The following is a 22,408-nucleotide window of genomic DNA, read 5'->3' as shown; positions in this document are numbered from 1 at the left end:
CAGCCTGCAAGGGGCTGGGTGGCACAGAGCATCCAAGGGTGCCAGTGTGGAGGAGTCTGTGGAGCACAGCCCAGCGAGCAAGGTGGTTTTGTGCTCCTCTTCCTTCTATATTCTATATTCTTCCTACTATATTGTAACTACATTGAGCAATTCAGCTTTTGACAAACGAAATCTAGGAAAATGACAGGGCTTTCTCCGACCTCCCTGGTGTTCTGTCATTCAGGGAACGAAGATGAGAAAGGATGAGAAAGGGACAAGGACAGTCCCTGCTCCTTTTAAAGTGAGTGACAAAGGTCCCTCATCGCTGGAGGTGTGACTTCCTCTCCACAGCAAGCCTTGAGTCCTGCACATAATGCTGACGTGTCTGGCAGCACTTGGGTTCCTAGGAAATAGAAATGGAAATATGGATATGTGCCAGACACACACAGCTGAATATGTTTGGCTGTCATTTCGTTGGTATGAAACTCACAATCTGACAGAAAGCATAGGTGCCAAACCTGTGCTATAAGGGTCCACAGAAGAGACACATATAAACATATATGCAAATGAATGCAGGACTTTTCCCCCAACAAGCACCCATTGAGATGGACAGGGGTTTGGCCATCAAGAAGCTTTTCCCAAATCAGCACTTGCCAGGAGAGTTCCTGAGAGTGGACAGACCTCCACGCTACCTACTTGTTCCTGGAGGTTATGAAAGTGGTCTTTGAGTCATGTAAAGCATTTGTGTGGTCACAGCCAGCAAAGCTTTGCTCAGTGGTTAAATAGCAGATGTCAGCCTCCAAAACTGCCAGATCGGCAACTGTCAAGACTACTAACTATCATAAACCATAAAATCCACAGATGGCCTTTTCCAGAGCAACTAAATATTCACTTTGTGTTCATCTCAAAGACTGAGAACTGAATTTTCCAGCCTTCATTGCCCTTCAGTGTCTCCCAGGCAGATACTGTCAGCCAAAATGAGGGTGAGCTCCGGGGAGCCTGGTTTGCAGATGGATGTGGGAGAGAAACATGCTTTAGCAGCAACCTGACCTCCTGGTTTTCCAGTAGCTAGAGAGCTTATTTGGGGCCCCATAAGGAGATGGGGTTGGTCAGATTTCCACCCTAAACCTGATTTTTAGTCTGGCAAGTTAATAGTTTTAAAGACAAAACTTGGTCATTACTTTACAAGAGGTATCAATAGTTTCAGGCAGGCCTCATAAGGACACCAGACTTTTGCCAGGTGTGTGCTCCTTTTTCCACTCTGTGAATGTCTTGCTGTCTTGCCCCAAATCAGAAGTGTGTGGCATTGGGGTCTGTAGGGCTTCAGATTTGACCAAGAGTGAATTGATTCTGTTTGCAGCTCATCTAGAGCTCCTCACCATCAGTTCTGTCTTAGACAAAGTCTAGGACTTGCACTAACCCATTTTTCTGTTCTTGTCTCTGTAAGGCACTCTGGGCTCCTCAGTACTGATGCGGCTGCATGATAACAGCAATGAAGATAAATCACCTCCCAAGTAGGCAATAAGCCTTTTAGCTCTTTAGAGCAAATCAGAGCTATTCTGAACAGCCCACAGACAAAATAAATGGCTGTTTATCTTCATTTACAGATACTGTGGAGAGGCACAGCATGCAAATTCACTGGCCTGGGGCAGCAGCTAAGGTAGCACAGGGCTTGCTGCTCTAAGAGGGGAAAGGAGGAGACTATCTCCTCCCCACCATCTTTGCCAGCCTTTGCCACTGTATCCATCTCAATGTTTTTCCTTTAAAAGAGGTCACCATAAACAACTGCATTCCCTGCAACTATGACTGCTAGATCTGCCACTCTGCTGTATAATAATAAAATAGAAGAAAGGACTTCATTAAATTCTCATCAAACTGTTAACCAAATATTTAATGTCTGACATCCTAACATGTCCCTCCTAAAGTAAGGAATATGAGAAAATCATCTGCCAGCAGATGATTTAAAAGATATTTTGAATGATTTGTTTTTTTTTTTTAATCTTTCCCACAGGAAATAAGATCTGTGGTTTTCTTCTGATGGGAAGAGCTCAGTATCCTTATCAGGGCTTATCCAGGTGTTGATGGGCATGTGAGATTTTCCCAGAGAGCTCGTTCACATTTTGTTCTGCAAGCAAAGTGCTGTCTTAATTACCAACAGGGAATGCCACAAACATGAGTGAAGGCAAGCAGATATTGTGCACACCTCTGCAGCAGCTCAGGGGCCTGCTGAACCTGCCACCACTGCCTCTCTGAGAGAGAAAAATGTCTTGAGTAATGGACACAAACTCTTTTTATCACTCCCATGTGTTACTTACCTGCATGGTGGCCAGGGGAAATGTGACACAATTGCTAAAGATGATAAGAAATTATACCTATGAATACGTCTTTTATATTTGTTTGGTCTCAGATTTTTCCCCTGCTCACAGATGCAAAAGAGTAATTCCTGTGTATATGCATAACCAGCTTATGCAAAAGCCAGACCATTTCAGGTCTGGGATTGTTTTCTTTGTGTTTCTGGACAGCAGCAGGCAAGTTAATGCTGCTCCGCTTGCTTGTAGTATTTTGTCATTGGTACCATTTCCTGCAATTCTTTACTCTTTTCTGGTGAATTTGCTTCTCAGTAACACTTGCTTGGTAGAACCCCTTTGGTCATTTTATTTTCAGGTTTGATCTTGCTCTCTTGCTCACTTTCACTGTTACGATACCACATCCTCTTGTGGGTCAAAAGCATTCTCCAGTATGAAATGCCATGAAAGGCTCTTATCTAAAGTGAAAGAGTCAGGAGGAGGAGGCAGATATATTGGTAAGATAAAAGTAAACATTTAATGCCACTATAGTTTGATTTTTTTTCCAGACATCATATTTCTGACAATGTTTCACACCTCAAATACCACAAAAGGGATATTTTTTAGCCAGCAAACAATAAACTTTACAATTTTAATGGCAAAAGGTTCAATGCATTTGTTGACAAACTTGGAAATGGCTGTGACTTTCCACATTTTGAACTTGTCCTCATGCTGTTCTTTCTCCTTTTTTCCCCATAAAATTTAGTTGATAAAATATATATATATATATATATATTTACTACTGATACATCCTCTCCTGGAATTGCCCAATGATGGGACCAGAATAAGTTCTACATCTATCAGTTTCTCTCCTCCTTAGCCCTATTTTATACCACTGTTATAATGAGAAAGAACATAGCCATGGACAGAGTGAAATGGATTTAGCAAACATACACTTCAATGCATAGCACTTAGATAAGCATTTCCAACCATGATGTGTAAATAAATTATAAAATACAAGCAACTCTATAAAACAAGAACATCCTGAGTTTACAAATAAATTATATCCTTCATACATAGAATATGATGTGGATGTGGATGTTAGTAACCAGCAGTTTCAGCTATGGGTGGGAAAGAAGTAAAATGTAGAAAAGTTAGTATCTATGCATACATAAAAATATATGTATGTGTGCTACATGTAAATACTCACACACATACATATACAATAAAGAGGGTGAATACATCCATATCTATAGTACATAGAGAATATGTAATATAGCTGAAACTGCCTCAAGCACCAAGTTATTACCATTATTATAAAGTTCGCTCAATACTTAAGTAGGACCACTCAAAGTAAGATGGTTTGGGTTGTGTTTTATTTCCTGTCCAGGAGGGTTTGAAGGTAGTTTGTTTGAAATACTATAGCTGAATGCTGCTGAATGCTACTTTTTCAGCTACTTTCAGCATCTCCATTCTTTGCAGAATCATCATGCCCTTTGTGAGCTTCAAAAGTTTGCATAAGTGAGCACGAGACTGCTGTTCGTGAATTGGTGGCAAAAGGGTGCTACATTTCCAAGAGAATTTTTTTTTGTGTTTGTTTTGAAAGGTTGCTTGAGAAGGAAAAGAAGATAAAGACAATAATAAAATGGTTTATTATTTCCAGGAACAGGTATGGAAGCTCAGATAACCCTGGGATGAGCACACAATAAATGCAAGAGACAGAGAGAGATTATTAACTTTGCACTGACAAATCATTCACAGTTTTGTTTGCTGTGGTTATTTGGAAACCTCTTACAAATCTTAGGATAGCTAGCAACAGCCAGCCTTGTATCTTCAAAAACTGCTGTGTGCTGCCAATGCAAAAGCCTTGGGAGTTACAAAACACAGACCATGAGGATATCAGGATTAAGTGAGGTATGCCACCATCCATGGATTTGAGAAGAAATGCCTCTCTCCACGGTCATCATCCGCTCCTGTTGGTATTTAATGATCTCTGCAGTGAGCCGGTGCATCCCTGATGCTGTGCAACCATCCTTCCCATCATATGAACTGGTATCAGAGGTCGCTCAGCCTCTGGCTTAGGAGAACTGAATTTGCTTCTGCAATGCAGAAGCTTTAATTTACAATTTTAACTCTGTTAGGACTAGACAGGAAGCTTCACAGACCACCAAGAGTCCAGGCTCTTAGTTGATATAACTATGCTGTATGCCTCAAGCACATGCAGAAATTGTGTGTTAAACAGCTGAGATTATGAAATATCTTGCTGCAATTTCATGAAACTCTGACATATAGAATAGTTCATCTGGAATACTTTTACAGGATTTAAAAGGTTCATGGGAACTGCAGCAATTTGGCTACAGAAGAACCTGGATAAGAAAGAACCTTTTAAAGAAGCCCTTGAAAGAGTTTCAAGCATAAGCTTTCCCTATAGTGTGGCATAAGTTAACTTCAGCCAGGTGAGTGCAAGGGGAAAGGTTTTGTAGGCAAGCCCTCCTTAGAGGAGGGAAGGGGAGTGGTGATGTTGCCACCTGTGAGCAGATCTGCCCCTTCCCCTCAGCAACGTGCAGGAGGGGCATCTCAGGCTGTGTGTATGTCTATTTGTCAATGCATGTACAGCTTTTGCTTCTACAGTGATTTTTAGCTCATTAAAAATGATACAGCAAAATCACAAACATTTGTAAAAGGTGATTTTTGTAAAAGAGTCTGTATTTTTCAGCTATCATCACATTTGAATTCCATGCCACAGGTCCCTATTTTAAGACCAGCCATATTATTGAGATAAATGAAAAAAGTGAAGACATAAACTCCACACTTCAAGACAGACTTTTCTGTGAGCAAACAAGGGATTTGGTATCAGCATCACTCCCAGCTTTCAGCCTCTATAATTGCCACATTTAGAGATAAAAGAAAAAAATGCCAGTGTGTTTCTTTGATCCCTTTTTGTACATTCTATGCAGCTCTCACTAAGAATCATGTCAGAGGATCATGCCATTGCTTTGTGCCAGCTACTATTTCATGGACCTGCAAGTTTCAGAAGCTAGGATTTATGGCAGTGGGTCTTCTTAGACTGGATCGAAGACAGATGTTCAGCAAAAGCCCTGTGTGGCCTTTACACAAAATGAGAAGATGTTAAATACATAAGAGTGGCATGATCTTCTACTATATAACTAACAGCAAATACCTCAAAAAATGGCAGGGGGATGAATTTTCCTCACAACTGGGTTTACTTTGTAATAACTCATTTGATTCCTTATGCAATTGTGCCTCGGTTTTATCAGAGCAGGTGAGATGAGAAGAAAACCTAAGAAAGGGAACTATTAGTTTCCTTCTTTGTTCTGTAAAGTAATGCTTTGGATTACTTAGATCTTAATGACTTGACAAGGAATTGTTTTGAGGCAAATGCAAGGCATGCATGGCAAAAGAAAAGATGTGTGACAAATGTACCAGGAATTAGGGCTCTCCCACACCATTCAGAGCACAAATTGACCCAGGTCCCAGAGCCAGAGCAGTTTCTCCCTGCTGTGAGATCTGACACAGACAAGAAGGATGTCTGAATCACCCTGAGCACAGCAAAGTCTCCAGCCTATGGTTACACTTGAATTTATGGCCCTAGAGCAACTCCTGTCCCTTGTATGGATAAGGTTTCCATATGGCAAGAGCAGCAGTTCCCAGGGAGCGCCCCAGGTGCCGGAGGGGATGTGGAGCAGTGCTGGTGTTCCACAGTTCCCTCACAGCCTGACAATGAAGAGCTGCGATCTCCTGTGACACATGCAAACAAAGAATTAACCTTCAAACCTAATTACATTAACACTGCTGTTTCCTGCTAAAGCTGTCCCAGGGAAATAAGATTGATTTCTGAACGTGAAAATGATTAGGCATTACATTCGTGTTGCTCTTGTGTATTTCAAGCTACATGATGCCTTTTAAAAAATCAGCATAAAAACAGCGTAATATCAATTTTGAAGTAAAAAGCTGTTTTCAAGAAGATAATGTTTTATCATGTCAAATCTCCACAAATTTTTGCATTCTTTCTTTTGTATTAAGCCATCACAATTCTTTAAAATATAGTGGCAAATTCTGAAATGAAATGACAGAAAGTCAAGAATGCATATGGATTTTAGAACATGAATACTAGTATATTATGGGAGTTGATGGACACTCTAATTAGGTCCACAGAAACAAAATATTTGTAAGTACTGCAATTCTGCTCAATTAGTACATATTTTTAGTATGCTAAATTCATCCCAGGCATTATCAATCAATTTGGTTTCAGGGATCAATTTTTCTCCATTGTGATTAACGGGGTGAACATATGCTCTTACTCTTTAAAACAATGGCTAGGTACAAATGTTTTTGCAATGCTTCCTAAGCTGCAGAAGCACCAAATTAAGCATCAATGAATAATTGAGTTCCTGTGGGTGAGGAATATTACATGCAATAGGTATTTTACAATAGCTTCAAAATGTGTCCACTTGGTTTATGGAAACATCACCACTCCTGTGTAACTCATGGACTGTGTGCAGGAATGATTTCCTTGGATCTCTGCACTGTACTCAATCCATGGGGCCCTGCAGAGAAGAGATGGCTCCAAAGAACCAATACATAGTAACTGCTATCAAAATTGCTATAAAGAGAAGAAAGCCAGATAAATTGCATTGTTTGGGGGGATTTTCAGAGTTGGTTGGGGTTTTTTTCTGAGAGAAAAAGATATGTCTTTAATACTTAGAATATAACTTTCGTGATAGGAAATTGCTGTGGAACAGATTATAAAGTGACTTTCATCCGGGACCTTTTTCTTTTCCAAGTAATCCTAGAGATTGTAAATAGAATTTTCTACAAATCCAGTGACAAAGGCAATAGATGGATTAAGAGTTGTTATTACAGGTTGTAGAGCTCTAAAAGAAAATAAAACTATACAAATGTTACTTCTACTTTTTTTAAAAGCATTCTGTTCACCTAACCACTAGAAAATCTACCAGTATTATTTTACCATTGGGGTATTGTAAGATGGAATTGATACAGTGGTGCAGGGAAAGAAGAGTTGCACTTAAGTAAGCAGTTAATTGATGCATTTTGAGTATATTAAATGATAGTCTTATTTCCTCATAAGCAACAGGAGGGTAGCACAAATGTATGTGAGAGAGGAAATTTTCTGAATGTGCTTATTTCAGTATAGAGGAATAAGAAACCTAATTCCACAAAATTATTCTTCATGCTCATGTGTCATTAAAATGCCGTTTTGCACATTTGCTTTTGAAATACAAAGGATGCTGCTTCCCACAAACTGTTTTGTAGGTAAAGAGGCCAACTAGTAAAATAACTGGATGTATAGGGAGGTGCTGACCCTTGTGCTTTTGAGGTCAATGTGAATTTTGCCATGGCTTCAGGTACTGAGGATTAGTAAAGATGCCATAGCCAACATGCTTGAAGTGCTGTATCTACTCATTTGCTTTATTTCCAGATGTGCTGAGCTGAGCAGAGCCTGCACTCCTCAGGCACATCTGTGAGTATGGACACACTGGGCCAGGGATCAGATGTCTTGCAGTGGTATAGATTGTAAAGAGGTGAAGCTAAATGTCATCAGTCATAGTCTCAAGAAAGAACAAATCACTCATTTTTTGGACCGATAAACATGGGAACCCTTAGCCTAGAGGACAATTTTCCAGCAAGTTACTAGCACCAGGAAAAGGGGTTAGGATAAAAGTACCTCCTCATTCATAACTCCAGCCAGTACAAAGCAAAACATATATGAACAAGAAAACAAGTTATGGGGGTTAGATCAAATTGAAAAGATATTTACTTCACAGTAATGTCACTTCTCTCATACACTGCAAAACAGGCTGGGAAAATGATGGTGTTCTCCAGCATATAAGAGAGTACAGAACAGCATTTAAACAAACCTTATTCTCTGCTAGAAATATGTTTGTGTCATCTGGGAAAGCTGAATTCCTCTTTGAGTGGCCTTACTCTGGTAACAAGAAAAGACAGTTAACATTTATTCATATGTTGTACTGATTAGGAAATATCTCTACAAACACAAGTTACTTAGAAACAGCAAGTCTGAAATAGGAGAAAACACCAAGAGAAAAACAAGCTGTAAATACATTTCAAAAGTGTATTTGTTTTTTTTTTTCCTTTTTCTTTTCTTGACTAGCACCATCTGTACACAATAAAGTATGAACATAAATGTTTGGATAACAAAGATTTGCAAGGCACTTGAACAATTTTTCTGGATAGGTTTTCTTTTAATGAACCTCTCAATGGAAGTCCCACAACCACCTTTCCTCCTTCCTCAGCTAATGCAGGGAAAGAAGCATCTTCTGCCAGCAGTTCTTATTTACAGACATGTCCTTAAAAGGTTCCACAAAGTGCTCTTTTAGGCTAAGAGTATCAACAACCTTCTATCTCCATTTTCCATGCTTGTTCTGTTTGTTTTTTTTAATACTACTCCTCTGTATAGTATAGCAAATCTCTCATACACACAGCTGAGACTTGACTCCAACCTTCATCCTCATACTTTTGTCTTTGGGATGCTGTTTGGAAGGGAAAAGGAGGATGGCAGAGATGTGCATTGAAATTCTCTTGAGGTTCATCCTTTATCTGCGTCTGGAGGTGATGTCAAAACAGGTGATCATCATGAGATGGGCCTTGCAGAAGTTGACACGGTTTTCCAAACGCTCAGTCACACATTCCAGGGCCTCCAGGTATTCCAGAGAATCCAGCTCAAATACCTGCTCCAGATCAACTGTGAGAAAGAAAACACACAGATAGGAAAAGTAGACCATACTTAGTGATGACTAGTGGGAGAGTCAGAGCTAATTCAAGTCTTCAAACTCATCAGTACTATATACAACATTACCTCTGGCTTGCCATTGTCTTTGAAAGTTGCCCTTTTGGTTTAATGACTATTAAAATGACACAGCAGCTTGCCCACAGTGAAAAATACTCTTAAGTTGCATTGGATGCTTTCTGTAGTGATCTGCTCTGCCATCCTCACCAGAACTGCAGATGCCTTTGCCATGCTCCATCATCCTCCAGCATATATTGAATACTAATATGTTGAATTTCTCACACATTCTGCTGACCAGAAAGAGCTTTAAATAGCTGCTCTCTTCTGGGAGGGCAAGCCCTTTGCTGAATTCAGAACTTGGCATTTATAACAAACCTCTAGGGTCCTTGTTCCTCACACCTCTCCCTATTCCATGTGATTCCCAGTAGACCACTCCAGCAAGGCAAGGGAAGGCACACACATCAATCCCTCCAACACAAGTGCCCAGCAGCTCCCATGGAAGCCAAGTGTCATTGTCTGAGCCAGCACTGCCCATCATATCTCGTTCCTGGTGTCTCTGCAACCCTCCAGGCTTTCTGCACTTACCACATTGGAATTAGAAAAAAAGGCATCACACAGTAAGGGGACAGCAGTGCATAGCAAATTCTCTCTCTCTTTAAAATTGTCCTTTTAACTCTCTTCCTTTATAGCGTTCCTGAAACCTATACTGTGGTTGCTTTGCAGAATGCATCAATCTGGTGTCAACTTAAAGCAGCTGTTAAAGGAAGAGTTAGGATGTTGTAAGGAAATACGCCAGCCAGCCTCCTTTTGCCATTTGAAATTATCCTAAATAAACTTTTGCACATTGTGGGTTTTTTTCTATAACTCTTTGTTATGAACTTATCTGCTTGCTAATACTAAAAACTGTTGTATAAGTACTGCAGTACTCTTTATGGTTTTTTCTTTAGAGGTGATGAGGTCCTTCTTCATTTGACTGTGAATGCCCTTTAAGTTCTCTGAACTTTACACATCTATAGTTATAAAAAATGGGCCAAATTTCATTTCATTTCATGTAAGCCCACTGCTGCCAAGGGACAAGTTTGCTCCACAGTGTTATTTTGTGGTAGAAGAGCAGATTTATAATATTGCTCATATGTTTGAGTGATCTGAGGCCAAAAGAAAAAAAATCTCATTTTCAGGAGCTGTGGACTGAAACGTGTGAACGTTAATCTACCAATGGCAACATCCTCCACTAGAATACTGTACCATTTCAACCTTCAGCTCTCAGGCAAAAAGGATTGTTCAGTTCTACTGTTAACATTTAATAAGAGTTATAGAAACTGGTTCTAGAAAGACAGTCAATCTAAAGCTTGCCCTAAGGTCCTGTGTTGGTTCATTTTAGTTTACAAACAGTAGCTTACATCTCACTCTTACCAGACATTTCTGCTTCCTTCCATCCCCCCTGTTAAATAAACCAAAGGAAACCTATAAGTTCAGGAAATAAAACAATGCTCTTACATTCACTGAGCCACTTATTAGGATCCAGCATCAGGTACTGTTTGGTCACCTCCAGTTCTCTCATTAACCACTCATACTTGGCCTTGACCTCAGCGATTCTCTGCTGGCGATGCTCCAGGATTTTCAGCTTGGCATTGAAACATATCACCTCCTGCCAGCCAGGAAAAAGAAGCAGGGAAAGAATAGGTGAAGAGGAGAAGAAATGCCTAGGTCCATTCAGTGAAATGATCTTCAAATCAATAATACTGACAATGAGCCGTTTATTCTGGAAGCTTATGAATCACTGCATGAAATCATCCATCATCTGCTTTATTTTTATTGCTTTTGTTTGGTTTTCATGTTTTCCATCAGTGAGCTTTGGAGACTTTGTAATGGTAGTTAATAATAAACCATAATAATTAATACCAGGCAGCATCTTGAAATTAGATTAACTATAGGAAAACATTTCTTTTTTTTCACCAGAGTTTGGCTAAGAAAATCTAAGCTCTTGGGAGTAGAAAATCCATTGCTTGCTGTATTGAAAGCCTAAATACACCCCTGTGCTTGGTGCATACGTAATGCATTAGTCATATTTTAAAAAAAGAGAACTGGTAGCAATATCAAATTTGAAACATCCTTAAACAAAGGGAGTATGTTATGAAAAGCTCTAGCAATTCATAGTCATTAATAAAGAAGATATATTTTCTGTAAAGCTCTGGAGCACAGTAACAGCATGAGGTACAGTGCTGGAGACAGCCAGCCTGGCCTCACATGACTTCTGAGGGGTGGCAGCCACAAAGACGTGCAGCAAATGAAACCATCTGAGGACTCTACTACCCTCACTAGTGTGGAAACAATTCCAATAACAGAACTATCCTCATCCAAGCCTGTGTGAAGATCTCAACACTATTTCACAATCTCCTCTGTAAACAAATCTGCTGTGGGTGAAGTCCAGTGGAAACCTCGCTCCAACAAGTTTCTCCAAACATCACAAACAGCTTCAACAAGTGTTAGAGGCTAGGTAGGAAAAATGCCTTAAAATAATAATGAAGTCTTTAATCCATCATTACTCTAAAATACTCAACCTCAGATACTCCTCCCAATCGTATGTTTTAAGTGCTGACCTTTGCAATTTAGGCCCACCAGGAGATTGCACGGATGGCACTCACCTTGCTGTCCCCACCCCGCCGTCGCTGGAGCCTCTCCACGTCATCTATCTCATAGACTTTGATCTCAAAGGGCTCCCCCAGCCCCCTCTGCCCGCTCCGCAGCGGCCCGTCCACCCAGCGCACCCCGGGGCTGCTGGCTGGCTTCCTTGCTGGGGAGGCGGTGTCAAGGGATAGAGCTGGAATGAGCCTCCTCCTCTGGGAACCTGCCAATGGAGAAAATGCCGCTGCATGTTAGCACAGCTACTGGTTCTCCTTGCCTTTGCAGAGAAGTCTACAAGTGATGTATGTCTGGCCTTCTTAGACACAGAAGAAAACAGAGGGAGAACCCAGGGAGGCCACGGGACCTGGAGCTGCAATGTGCAGTGCCCACCCACCATGAGGGACACTCTCAGTGTTGGAATGTTGGGGGACACAAGACAGATGATCGACTTTGGACCTGGTTAACATGAGAGATTTGATAACAGGATGCCTTGGCAAAAGCAAATGGAACTTTGAAAATTAGACCTAGATTGCAAGAAGATTAAATCAAACAGGTTTACCAGAAAAAAAAATCTTATTAAACGCTGTGATTTTAACCTCATCATTGTAGTACACATTACTAGTCCCCCTGAAATAGTATATAATTGTTTATATCCCACAATAAAACTGGATTCTGATCACCCAGTCAGTCTCCTCGTCTCTCTCCATCACCGACACCTCAGTGCTCCTCGGTGCCTGACTCCAGGATCTGGCACTCAGAGGGCACACATCCCCTGAAGCTGGCAGAGCCTGTGTCTGCTCCCCATTGATTAGGTCTCAGCACACACAGGCAAGCCAATGAAGGACCCAAGCCAGCAGGATGGAACTGGTCCAGCCTAACTTTCCTAGTTCTTTACTGCTACTGAACCTTACAGTCAAAGGACAAGCACTAGCCAGCCTCTGCAAAGTGCCTGCCACATAAGATGCCAAGTCAGGGCCTACAGTAGAGCAAGGAGGAAAAAAAATATATGTCCCTGGTATGGTTTGTTGGGAGAAAAAACAAAAACACAAAAAAAATCCCAACAACAACAAAAAAATCAACAAGTTGCATTTTCTTGCTTAGTTTAGTAAAATCAAAGCAATGGCTTGGTTGGGAAAAAAAAAAAACAACTCTAAAAGTTTTATAGCTGACGCAGGGTCTTCCCTAAGACACAGCAGGAATAAAAAGGATGGGAGAAGCCAAAAACAAAAGCCAGAGCCAGCAAGTTTGAGTGAAACTATTAACTGGCTTTCTTGGCTGCAACTACATAAGTGATGCCAGCCAGCAGGGAAGAGATGATGAATGATCATGCAGATTTTATTTTAAAAATAAGATAAAATCATTTATAGTAATTTCCCACATTACATTTATTGAGGCTTGAATGTTAATAGTTTCAACATGTCTGTCAACTTGGTGCTTCAATAAAAGCTAGAAAAACCCCAAAACATCTACTGATTGCCTAATTTTTGCATTTTCAAGTAAGAAAGTATTGCCTAGTTTCATTCATGGGAGTCTGCTTCTGTGCTGACTTTGAGAACTATTCACATCTTATCCTATGACTTCTGAGTACAATAATCTGTGCTACAAACCAGTAGGTCTGTGTTAGAGACAAGTAATTAACCTGTAAATTCTAGCTTTAAAATGGATGAGAATGGGTCATTGGAAAGCCTAATCTACAGAGATTTTATTTGGATACATCTGAGACAACCCAATGCAGGAAAGAGAGCACAGCCAGAGCTGATTGACAGAGTTCTGGGTAGACAGGGAGCTCTACAAGGCCCCTCTATACCAAACAACCTGAGATTGCCATCCTATGACACTTATCATAGCTGTGCTTATTGCTCAAACTGCAGCCCAGCAAAAAAACTCATGCCAGAACAAATGAAGCCTTACAAATACCAGCAAGCAGGAGTTATTTTAGTTCTCTGGTACCAGTCACTGGAAGACAACGTCAGCATTCCCTTACCTTGAATGCATTTCAGTTAATCTCTAGATTAAACTGCCTGATCAAGAGAAGAGACAGATCTTGATAAAAGGAAAAGCAAGACTTGACCCATTACAATAGTCAAAAACTGACAACAAGAAGACAGACAGTTTGGGAAGACCCCAACAAACTGTGATTCTAAGGGTGACTCCTGTCAGCAGTGTAGGGAAAGGTAACCAAATGCTGGGAACAGCTGCATACTTGAAGGGAGGTGAGAGCACATTGTGGACTATTCAATTTTATTTCATGTAAGGAGAGATCCTGAAATAGGCTCAGGTCCTCCTGGGAAACAAGTCCTCCACTTGCTTAGATGGGAAGGGCAATGAGTATCATCCTAGTGTCACTCAAGATCAAAAGGATTCGGGCATTAAATAAGTTTTTTAATACTTTTGAGGCTTTTGTCCATGGTGTCTTACAGAAGCAGTCTGTCAAATTTTGTTTGAGTATAAATACAATCTCTTTGCTGTTTGACAGCTTTTAGAGCCAGCGATATCAATAAGCATCAGATCTGACCTTCTGTTTAATGCACCCAGTGCTGTTAATTATTTTTCCTTTCTGCCCCACAGTAATGGTCACATCTCCTTTCCTGGCATACCCTTAGATTAGCTCTAGCATTTCAAGGAAGCAACTGAGCAGACTGGAAATTCCTTCTGCCCAGATCTCCATGCATGGCTGGATTACGACTAAGCGCCTTTTTCCGTGATGTTTGATTTTCTTCCTCTTTTCCCCACTGTGGCTGTTAAAACCACCTTCTTGTGTAATGAAGCACTTTTAAACCACTCCACTGGAAAAAAATCTGTCTCCAGCCGGAGTCAAAGTCCAGGTCCAAGACTCTGTAGAAATGCAGGTGGATGGCTCCAATGCCCCTTGCCACAAGAACAGCATAAGAGTTCTACTTTGAGTAAAGCAAAACAGATTGCTGGGTTATGAAGTAGAGGAATGAGAGTAAATTTTTTTGCATTTTGTTCCCTTTCATATCCATTTGGCTCAATGGGAAGCAGAAGCCTGGGGTGGAGAAGGAGGGCTCCAACCTGAGGCTTCCTTTAACAGCCCTTGGCCCTTGGGAGAGGGGCAGCTGAGAGTGCAGCAGTGGCAGGAGACATTAACTCATTGTGTTTTTCTAGCCAGAGCTCGTGTCTGGGCTGCCTGGGAGTTATGACAACAGGACAGGCTGCAGCTCATGGTGCACGGGGACAATGCAGCAGGGCAGAGCTGCCTACACAGCCTCCTTGCCACCCTCTGCCAAGGACTCCTCTGGGACACAGGTGATGGCAATGGGGCTTCCAGGGGGTACAGCTGTGTGAGACACAGGAGAAAGAAAAAGAGAGATGTCTGTTTATCTGCACCTTGAATGCTGACTCACGATGATTTATCTGAGGCCTAGAGTGCTTTGAGGAGAAATTAAAATGAAATATCTTCTTCCTCTTTCCAGTAAGGTAAAAGTGGATCTAGTTTGTTCTAAACTTGCACTGAATAATAGGCTGCTTATTAGCCCAGGTACAGAAAATAATGGTGCCATTTGACAGGAGGCTCCTGACACTGACCTCTCCATTTAGTCTCTGGTTTTTATCTTATTTTATGTTAATTTGGATCAGTAAGGAGATACAGCCTAAGCAGAGCTTTGGGGTGAATATCACAAAGCACTGACAGCTTCCTCAACCCTAACAACACGCAACAATTAAATTTTTAAAATGAATGTTGTTTTCCATTCATATAGCAAATATTCGTCTGAAGTCCCAAATTTATTTGGTACACTTGACAGAGTTAGGATCTCATAAATTTTGACTCTATAATAAATAATATGCTTTGTGGGAATTAGAGCACACTACTCCTCTATTCCCTATGTATGATTTATGAAGAAAGTGGGAATCCAGGGAGCTCAACAGATCCAGGAGCAGATCTCAGCACCCTCCCACCTCTGCGCCACCTCTGCCCCACCTCTACACCTTGGCAAACTGGCTGACCCTCCCACCATGTGAATAGAATTCATTCCTCCATTCAAAAAAGAAATTTATACCAAAAATCAATTTGAAAGAAACACAGTAAGATGAACCCAGGGTAAAATAACTTCACATTCATTTATGACCATGAAGTATGTAAAAGCAAAATGTCATTTGCTAAATGCCCTGAAGGATATGTTTTCCACTTAGTTTGAATTTACCCACTCTCAGAATAACCCCTCTTGAACCTAGTTTGAGTATGAATAACCAGATTGTGAAATAGCCATGAAAATACACAGGATATAAGATTTACTTTTGCAACAGGTCTATTGCTCTACCTTAAGCTATAGGTTAAGGTTTGGCCAGGTTAAGTTTAATATAAAGAGAGTAGCACAGCAGTGAGGGCATTCAGTGTGAAAGTAGATCTGACTGAAGAGTGGCACTGAAGCTACAACATATTTCAGCAAAGGTAAGGTATGAGAAATACGGACCAAGGTATGTGAGGGTAACTTTGAGGATAAAAAGGCACACTGACCTTGACCAGCAAAATTGCCAAACTGCAAAAGGATGTGTGCTCATAAAAGTATGTTTTGACCAGGGCAAAAGCTCTAAAAAAGTCTGGTTTTGCTTAAATTCTGTATATTTTGGAATGTTCCCCTTAGGCTTCTTTCCAAGCACACATTCCAGATTGAGCATCTTTTCTGTGAAAAAGGTAAAGGCAAAAACTGCAAGTACAAAATCTTAATGAAAAACAGTGTGATGCATATCTCTTCAAAGCAGAATACACCCAAATGGGATGCAAAACAACTGCCGTCCTAGAAATTTCAAGGTATTTCAAACAGAAAATGAAACTGTAACTTGATACAACAACATTTCAGAAGTTTATATTGTGTGCTCCAAGGCGGGATGTGGAGCCAAAGCTATTCCCCACAGCATTTAATGTTATGAGATGCAAAATTGCCTTTCTGTACAGAACCTGTTCCTCAGCATTTTGGTTTTTCTCACCAGACAGTCCAAGGAAATTACAAGAACCAGACCTGGCTAACTAGAGCAGTACCCCTAAGCTATTCCTTCTCTGGCTCCAACAGCAATAGCACCGTTGTCAGATGTAGCATCAAGCTTCTCTTACTAGCAGAGATTATCTATCCTATTTCCTCTGCTGCTCCTCACTGTCTGACAACAGGGATCCTGCTCTGTTTGAGTCTAAAATGTGATGCTGACTTTGCCTCTTATTCTTATTTCCTAGTGGGATCTGCACTTATGGTCAATTGTCCATGACTGAACCAACTCCTCCCCTTTCCTTTGACCTCCTTCCTCCTAGCTCATTTTATTGCCAGTGTAGAGCACACAGCTATTCACTCCATGGATTTTCATACGGTGTGTACAGCTCCCCTCCTGAAAGGGAAGTCATTGCCAGTGTTTTCAAGTGGAAGGCCCCTCTGATGATGAGGGGATTTCACCAATAGTATTTAGGGTTCCCATGTTGAGGTCAGTTCTCCAAACACCAAAGAACTAAGGTCTATATTGCCAGAAAATCCAAACAGCAAGCACTCATCCTCTCAATTCAGATTACACAGATTGCACAGAAAGGGCCATGTTGCATCCAAATACCTGGAATAGGATACACTGAGAGGATCCATCATTCAGAAGAACATTTTCTATGTCCATCTCCCTGTAAAACAATTCAGGCCACATGCTGTATTGACTGTTATGCAAGCCCACTGTTCTGAATCGATAAGAAGTACGAGGACACTTGAGGCAAGAAATCACTTGCTTCCTACTTATTGGAATAAAGCAATGCTTATTTATAATATTCCATCCACACCTATACTAGATATGTTGTTTCTGTACTGGTATAAGGAATACGCTGATGTACATCCAATTTCTAATTATTTTCTATCAACACAGTTCATTTCTATCTACCCAGTTCATTTCTTAACCTTGCTTTCTGAATTACTGTCTTATTTTTAAAGGAGCTTTTCAGGGCAGTTTAGAGCTGGTGAATGAGCACTGCTGAAACCAGATCAGAAAGCAGCCCTCCTGCGGCGTGGCAGGTTGACAAGTAATCTGGGAGACGCTCCAGGGAAGATGCACATCACCCACAATTCCTAGCAAAAAGAAACCAACCAGAGTCTCTTCTAAACATTTCTCTCTCTTCAGGCTGGATTTTGGTTTAACAGGCATTTGTCAGCATTATGGCATTATTTAAGAAGCTGGTTATTATTACTACGGTACTGCCTTGAAGAGCTGCTCCGGTCACTTGGACAGCAAAGGCAGAGGCTGGAGGGGGAAGCGCTCTAAAGCCAGAACATTAGCTCCCACCAGGACAGTGGTGGAGGCATTCCAGTGAGCCAATTCTGTGGCAGTGTCAGGAGCAGGTTTTATTTACACCCAGCCTAATGGTGTGCGAGTCAGTCATGCATGTTGCATGGAGCCTTCACCGTGCACAATAGCCTGCTGCCACTTCCTCTATTAAATCATTCCTATGTTCATGTGGCTGAAAGCTCAGTGCTGGCATGCAGTAGTCAAGCGTGTAAAAAATGATTACTCTGATCCCTTTCAACACAGATTTGCTGCATGAAATGGCCTGGCTTTGACCTGGGAAAATCAATGCTGTTGTTTTAATGAACAAAAAAAAAAATTGGAGCTGAAGCCTGCATTTCCCCTCCCTCTAGCCGCCCCAGGGCTGTCCAGTCAGCAAGTCACATGCATGAAGTGGTCACCTGCATGCAAACAGCATTTACTCATATAATTCTAAACATCCTTTGTCATGGTAAAAGTACAGTACAGGATATCAATTAGCTACCATCACTTGTAAGCAAGTTTAAGCAGAAATGCTGGAGGTGCCCTACAGCTTTCTGATACAAAGGGCAATTTTCAGCTCCCCACACTGTGCCTTAGGCAGTCTAAACATGAACCAAATTCCTTTTCACTTGGATTCAATAAGAAAAGCTCAGACTCTCTTTGTTGGTGCTTTGTTTCATCATTATCATTTTGGCCATGTTTCAAAATGTGATGCTTTGCAATATTGGTAGGAGACAGACTTTCATAATTTACAGTCCATAGATTCAGCCTCTGGCTTTTTTTGCTACTTTCATAGAATGAGCTAAGTGCTTCCAGAGAGTAACTATGTTCAAACATAGAGTTTTCAGGGTTTTCCAGGAACCTCTAAATCTCCATCTTTAAAATCATCCCATCAGTGAAACCCAGAGCACACGAGCATGAGGAAAAAGGAGGTCAATTGTAGATAATTAGTCATGCCTTAACAGTCTGTCTTTTTATTAAAGTGTTTAAAATCATGTAGCAATTTGCTGTTCTTTGGTGTTTAAAGTTAGTACCAAAAAAGAGCTGCAAGGAGTCATGAAACTTTACTATGAATGTCATCAAATGCTGCAGCAGGAATCTTTAATTATCTGTAGTCAGACAGTTCCCCATGCAAAGAAGATGAAAGGCATGTGCCCAAACACATACACACACCCAAATCCTATCCTGGACTGACAAAAGCAGGGGTCTCCATATTCTGAGATATGCTCAGGGCATAGCTTTAAACTTCAGGAATCCAACCTTTGGAAATCTTAATTTTCCCCCAGTTTTGTTTCTACTTGGCCTGACTTTCAATAGTAACTCTTAGGTTTTTGTTCTCTGATGTTCACTGATACTTAACATTCAGGAAAACGTTAAGTACCAGTGGCCCTCACTGACTCAACTGGGAAGTGCTTTACTGAGGACTTTATGCCCAAAGTCTGTGTCTTTGAGCTGCCCCCTTCTGTCTCACATCTTTTTCTCATGCCCCAGTCCCAGGAAAGGGCCTTTGCACACCAGCTGCAAGGCAGGGGTCCCCACCAGCACCCCATGGCTGCTGCTCATCTGCTGCTGCCCCAGCCCTGCTTGGGCCATGGATCACTGCCATCAGTGTCTCACCCTGCTGCTGGCAGAAGCCCCAGTACCAGCAAAGCTCCAAGCTCAGACTCAGCTCCAAAAAGCCACAAAACTAGAGGAATCAAAGGGATACACTCCTTGGCAGAAGTCTGTCCTATCTCAACAGAGGGCTGCAGAAGTGACAGACTGAAGCCTGTAGGTCTAACTCAATGCTACATGGGATGGAGACTTTCTCGGGTATCCAACCCTATCTCATAGGGAACAGGAAAGAAAACTGCTCCAGGAAGACCAGTGTCATCTCCATAAAATGCCTTGTTTATGATGAATGATCTCAGAACCTCTCCTGTTCTATTGCTCTCAGGGAAGGAGGTTTCCTTACAGAGACTACTGAAACACTGTAAGGGACAGGAACCTGTAAATATATGTGGGAGAGGGCAGAAAACTCTGGAAAAAACACATTTATGCACGTAACATGAAAATGCAAACAGGACTTGGCTTTACTGGGTAAAACTTATTAGAGCCTGGACTCTTCCTTTGCTACTACCTCATAGTGGGTGAGGTCTATAATTAACACCAAGGCTCCATCTCTGAAATCATCCAGTCATGTTTGGCATTGAGAATTATTTTAAAGCAATGCCAACATGCATCCAAACTCAGTAAAAGATGCTAAAAATCAAACCAGAAGAGCAAAAGGGAGGTAGATAACACTTCTGATCGAAGGACCTTGCTATTACATTTTTTTTTTTGTATCGGCATTATCTACTTTTATGAGCTGGTAACAAGAGAACTCAGAAATTACACGAGTTGCCCAAGGTGATACAGCAAACCAGCAGCACACCAGAGAATACAGCACAGATCTTGCAAGCCCTAATTTGCTGCCCTGCCTGCCTCCCTTTCATACCTGTTGCACCCCTGGGATACAAATAGAGCTTTGGTAAAACTAAAGTTCAACCAGAACGCACTTCCTGAGCACATACAGGACTATGTACTATAAAAGCACCCTTATCACTGCCTTTCCATGGGGAGGCACTGGGCCACCACACTTAGAATTTCTGAGGAGTTAAAAATAATAAATAACTGCTGCAACTTATAACTGTACAAACTATGCCCTAACACTTCAGTGTGCTCAAGACAGTACTGCCTACCCAAGAGAGAGGAAGCTGGAGCCAGAGAAAGAAATTTGGATGACATGCCAATTGTTTCTTACAGGGAAGGGCTAAGGTAGTGAACACAAAAATCAAAGTACAATATAGTTGTACAGATGATTTCAGGCAAAGAAGGAAGAAGGGCCTGCCAGAAAAAGAAAATAGCAAGTGGAACTCTGTTTTCCATTACTCAGCAAGGGCAGAGGAGGATGTATGGCAAAATCAGTTGTGGTTGAGGTTAGGAGTCGAGGGTGCCTGTAATTCAACCCTGGATCTGGCTCTCAGTAGGCTGAGGGCATCAGGCAACTCAGTAACACTCTCTACCTTCATTTATCCATCTTAAAATGGGGTCTGGAATAATACTTACACCACAGTGTGGATTAAAGAGAAGCAATACAAAGCTTTGAAATGTACAACCATAGATCAGGACTAAAGAGCTTTGTTTCTGCCACAAACAGTCACTTTGGGCCAATGTATGCTGACATGATGTTACAGAACCAATGTTGGATATTAGAAAAATGGGAATATTTATTAAATGCATACGTTAGCAGGGGAAAGGCTTATGTGCCTCATGAGGCAAGCACATGATTTTTCAATAGGTACCAGAATGCAAAAGGAATTATTTTTATTATTATTTTCTTCTAATTTTGTACATACACAATTTTGTACTGCATTGTCTGTGAACTGTACAGGTACCCAGGCAGAGCCCAAAAATTAACCTAAGGCTAACAGTGAAGGATATGAACTAGCTTTATCCTTCAAAAGCTGTCAGGGTAGGTCTGATGCTTCATGTATGACATTCAGGGCAGAAGCATCTACACATACAAATAATGCACTTAAGAGCACTGAAAGACAAGATCTTAATCTCAAGGAAAAATGATGTCTCTCCAATGTGTCAGAACTTCAAAAGTAATTGTGAGATCTTCTGGTGATTCTCTTAAAGACTCTTTATAGCTCCTTTTACAGGGGCCTTGGGCTGATTCATGTTGATCGTGCCTGACAGCTAGCATTTCTGTTAATAATAATCATAAATAAAGTGGACAAGGTTGCCTGACCTGAAATGAGCATATCTATAGTGCCATATCCATTACAGCACAGTGGATCTGTGACCGCAAATCAGGGAAGGTCCAATGCTCTTGACACTTTATATTAAAATAATATCTGTCTTTGAAAATCTCAGAACCTTTGTGTGCTAGTTTTTCATTAAAAAGTGTTTCTTCAGAGATAACACTCACACTCTAAGAAAGGAGATACTACAGAGGATGAAAGATTACAAAACTTCTCATTTTTTCATTGTACAATAAAAATACATTTGCAAACAGCTCTATTCTCCCTTATACCTTAACTCCTTCTTCACATTCTCCTGCATTGAAGTAATAATCCTGGTTTTATGCCATCATAAATCTGCTGACATTTGAAAAATTATACTATTATCAAACACATCAAAACAGAATTATGATTTCACTGCTGCCAGACCAAATGCAAACAGGAGCTGGGTTATATGAACGTGAAGCCTGATTAATTTCTGGGCAGTGGTTTTCTGCTAGAAATAGGGATGGTGGTAAAACATGAGTTTTTAATTTCCATAAAACCCCTGGTTGCACTTATAAACAAGTCATACCAAACAATACAGGAATTACTTGCTGACATAGGGAATCACTTTCAAAAGTAAAGTATCAGAGATGATACACTGAGAATCTCTCCATATCAGGTGACATGCTGAATTAAGAGAGAAGCTTTGTAAATTACTTTTAAGGGAGGTC

At 40.9% G+C, this 22,408-nt stretch overlaps 1 protein-coding gene across 1 annotated transcript in view; it reads right to left on the bottom strand.

Moving 5' to 3' along the window:
• Window positions 1-6,271: 6,271 nt before the first annotated feature.
• The window catches only part of KIF26B (kinesin family member 26B), a 270,240-nt gene continuing 254,103 nt past the window's right edge, over window positions 6,272-22,408 (bottom strand). The window contains exons 13-15 of the mRNA XM_054280550.1: window positions 11,700-11,902; window positions 10,552-10,702; window positions 6,272-9,009 (exon numbers count right to left, since the gene is read on the bottom strand). Of these exons, the coding sequence (XP_054136525.1) occupies window positions 8,861-9,009; window positions 10,552-10,702; window positions 11,700-11,902 (503 nt within the window). The 3' untranslated portion in view covers window positions 6,272-8,860. The remainder of the gene's footprint in view (window positions 9,010-10,551; window positions 10,703-11,699; window positions 11,903-22,408) is intronic.

This window comes from Melozone crissalis, unplaced genomic scaffold (assembly GCF_028551555.1).
Source record: "Melozone crissalis strain CALT ecotype California unplaced genomic scaffold, PUWL_Pcris_2 ptg000027l_1, whole genome shotgun sequence".
Lineage (NCBI taxonomy): Eukaryota > Metazoa > Chordata > Aves > Passeriformes > Passerellidae > Melozone > Melozone crissalis.
The sequence above is the reverse complement of the archived record's forward strand: the minus strand, read 5'-3'. Positions and strand labels throughout refer to the sequence as shown.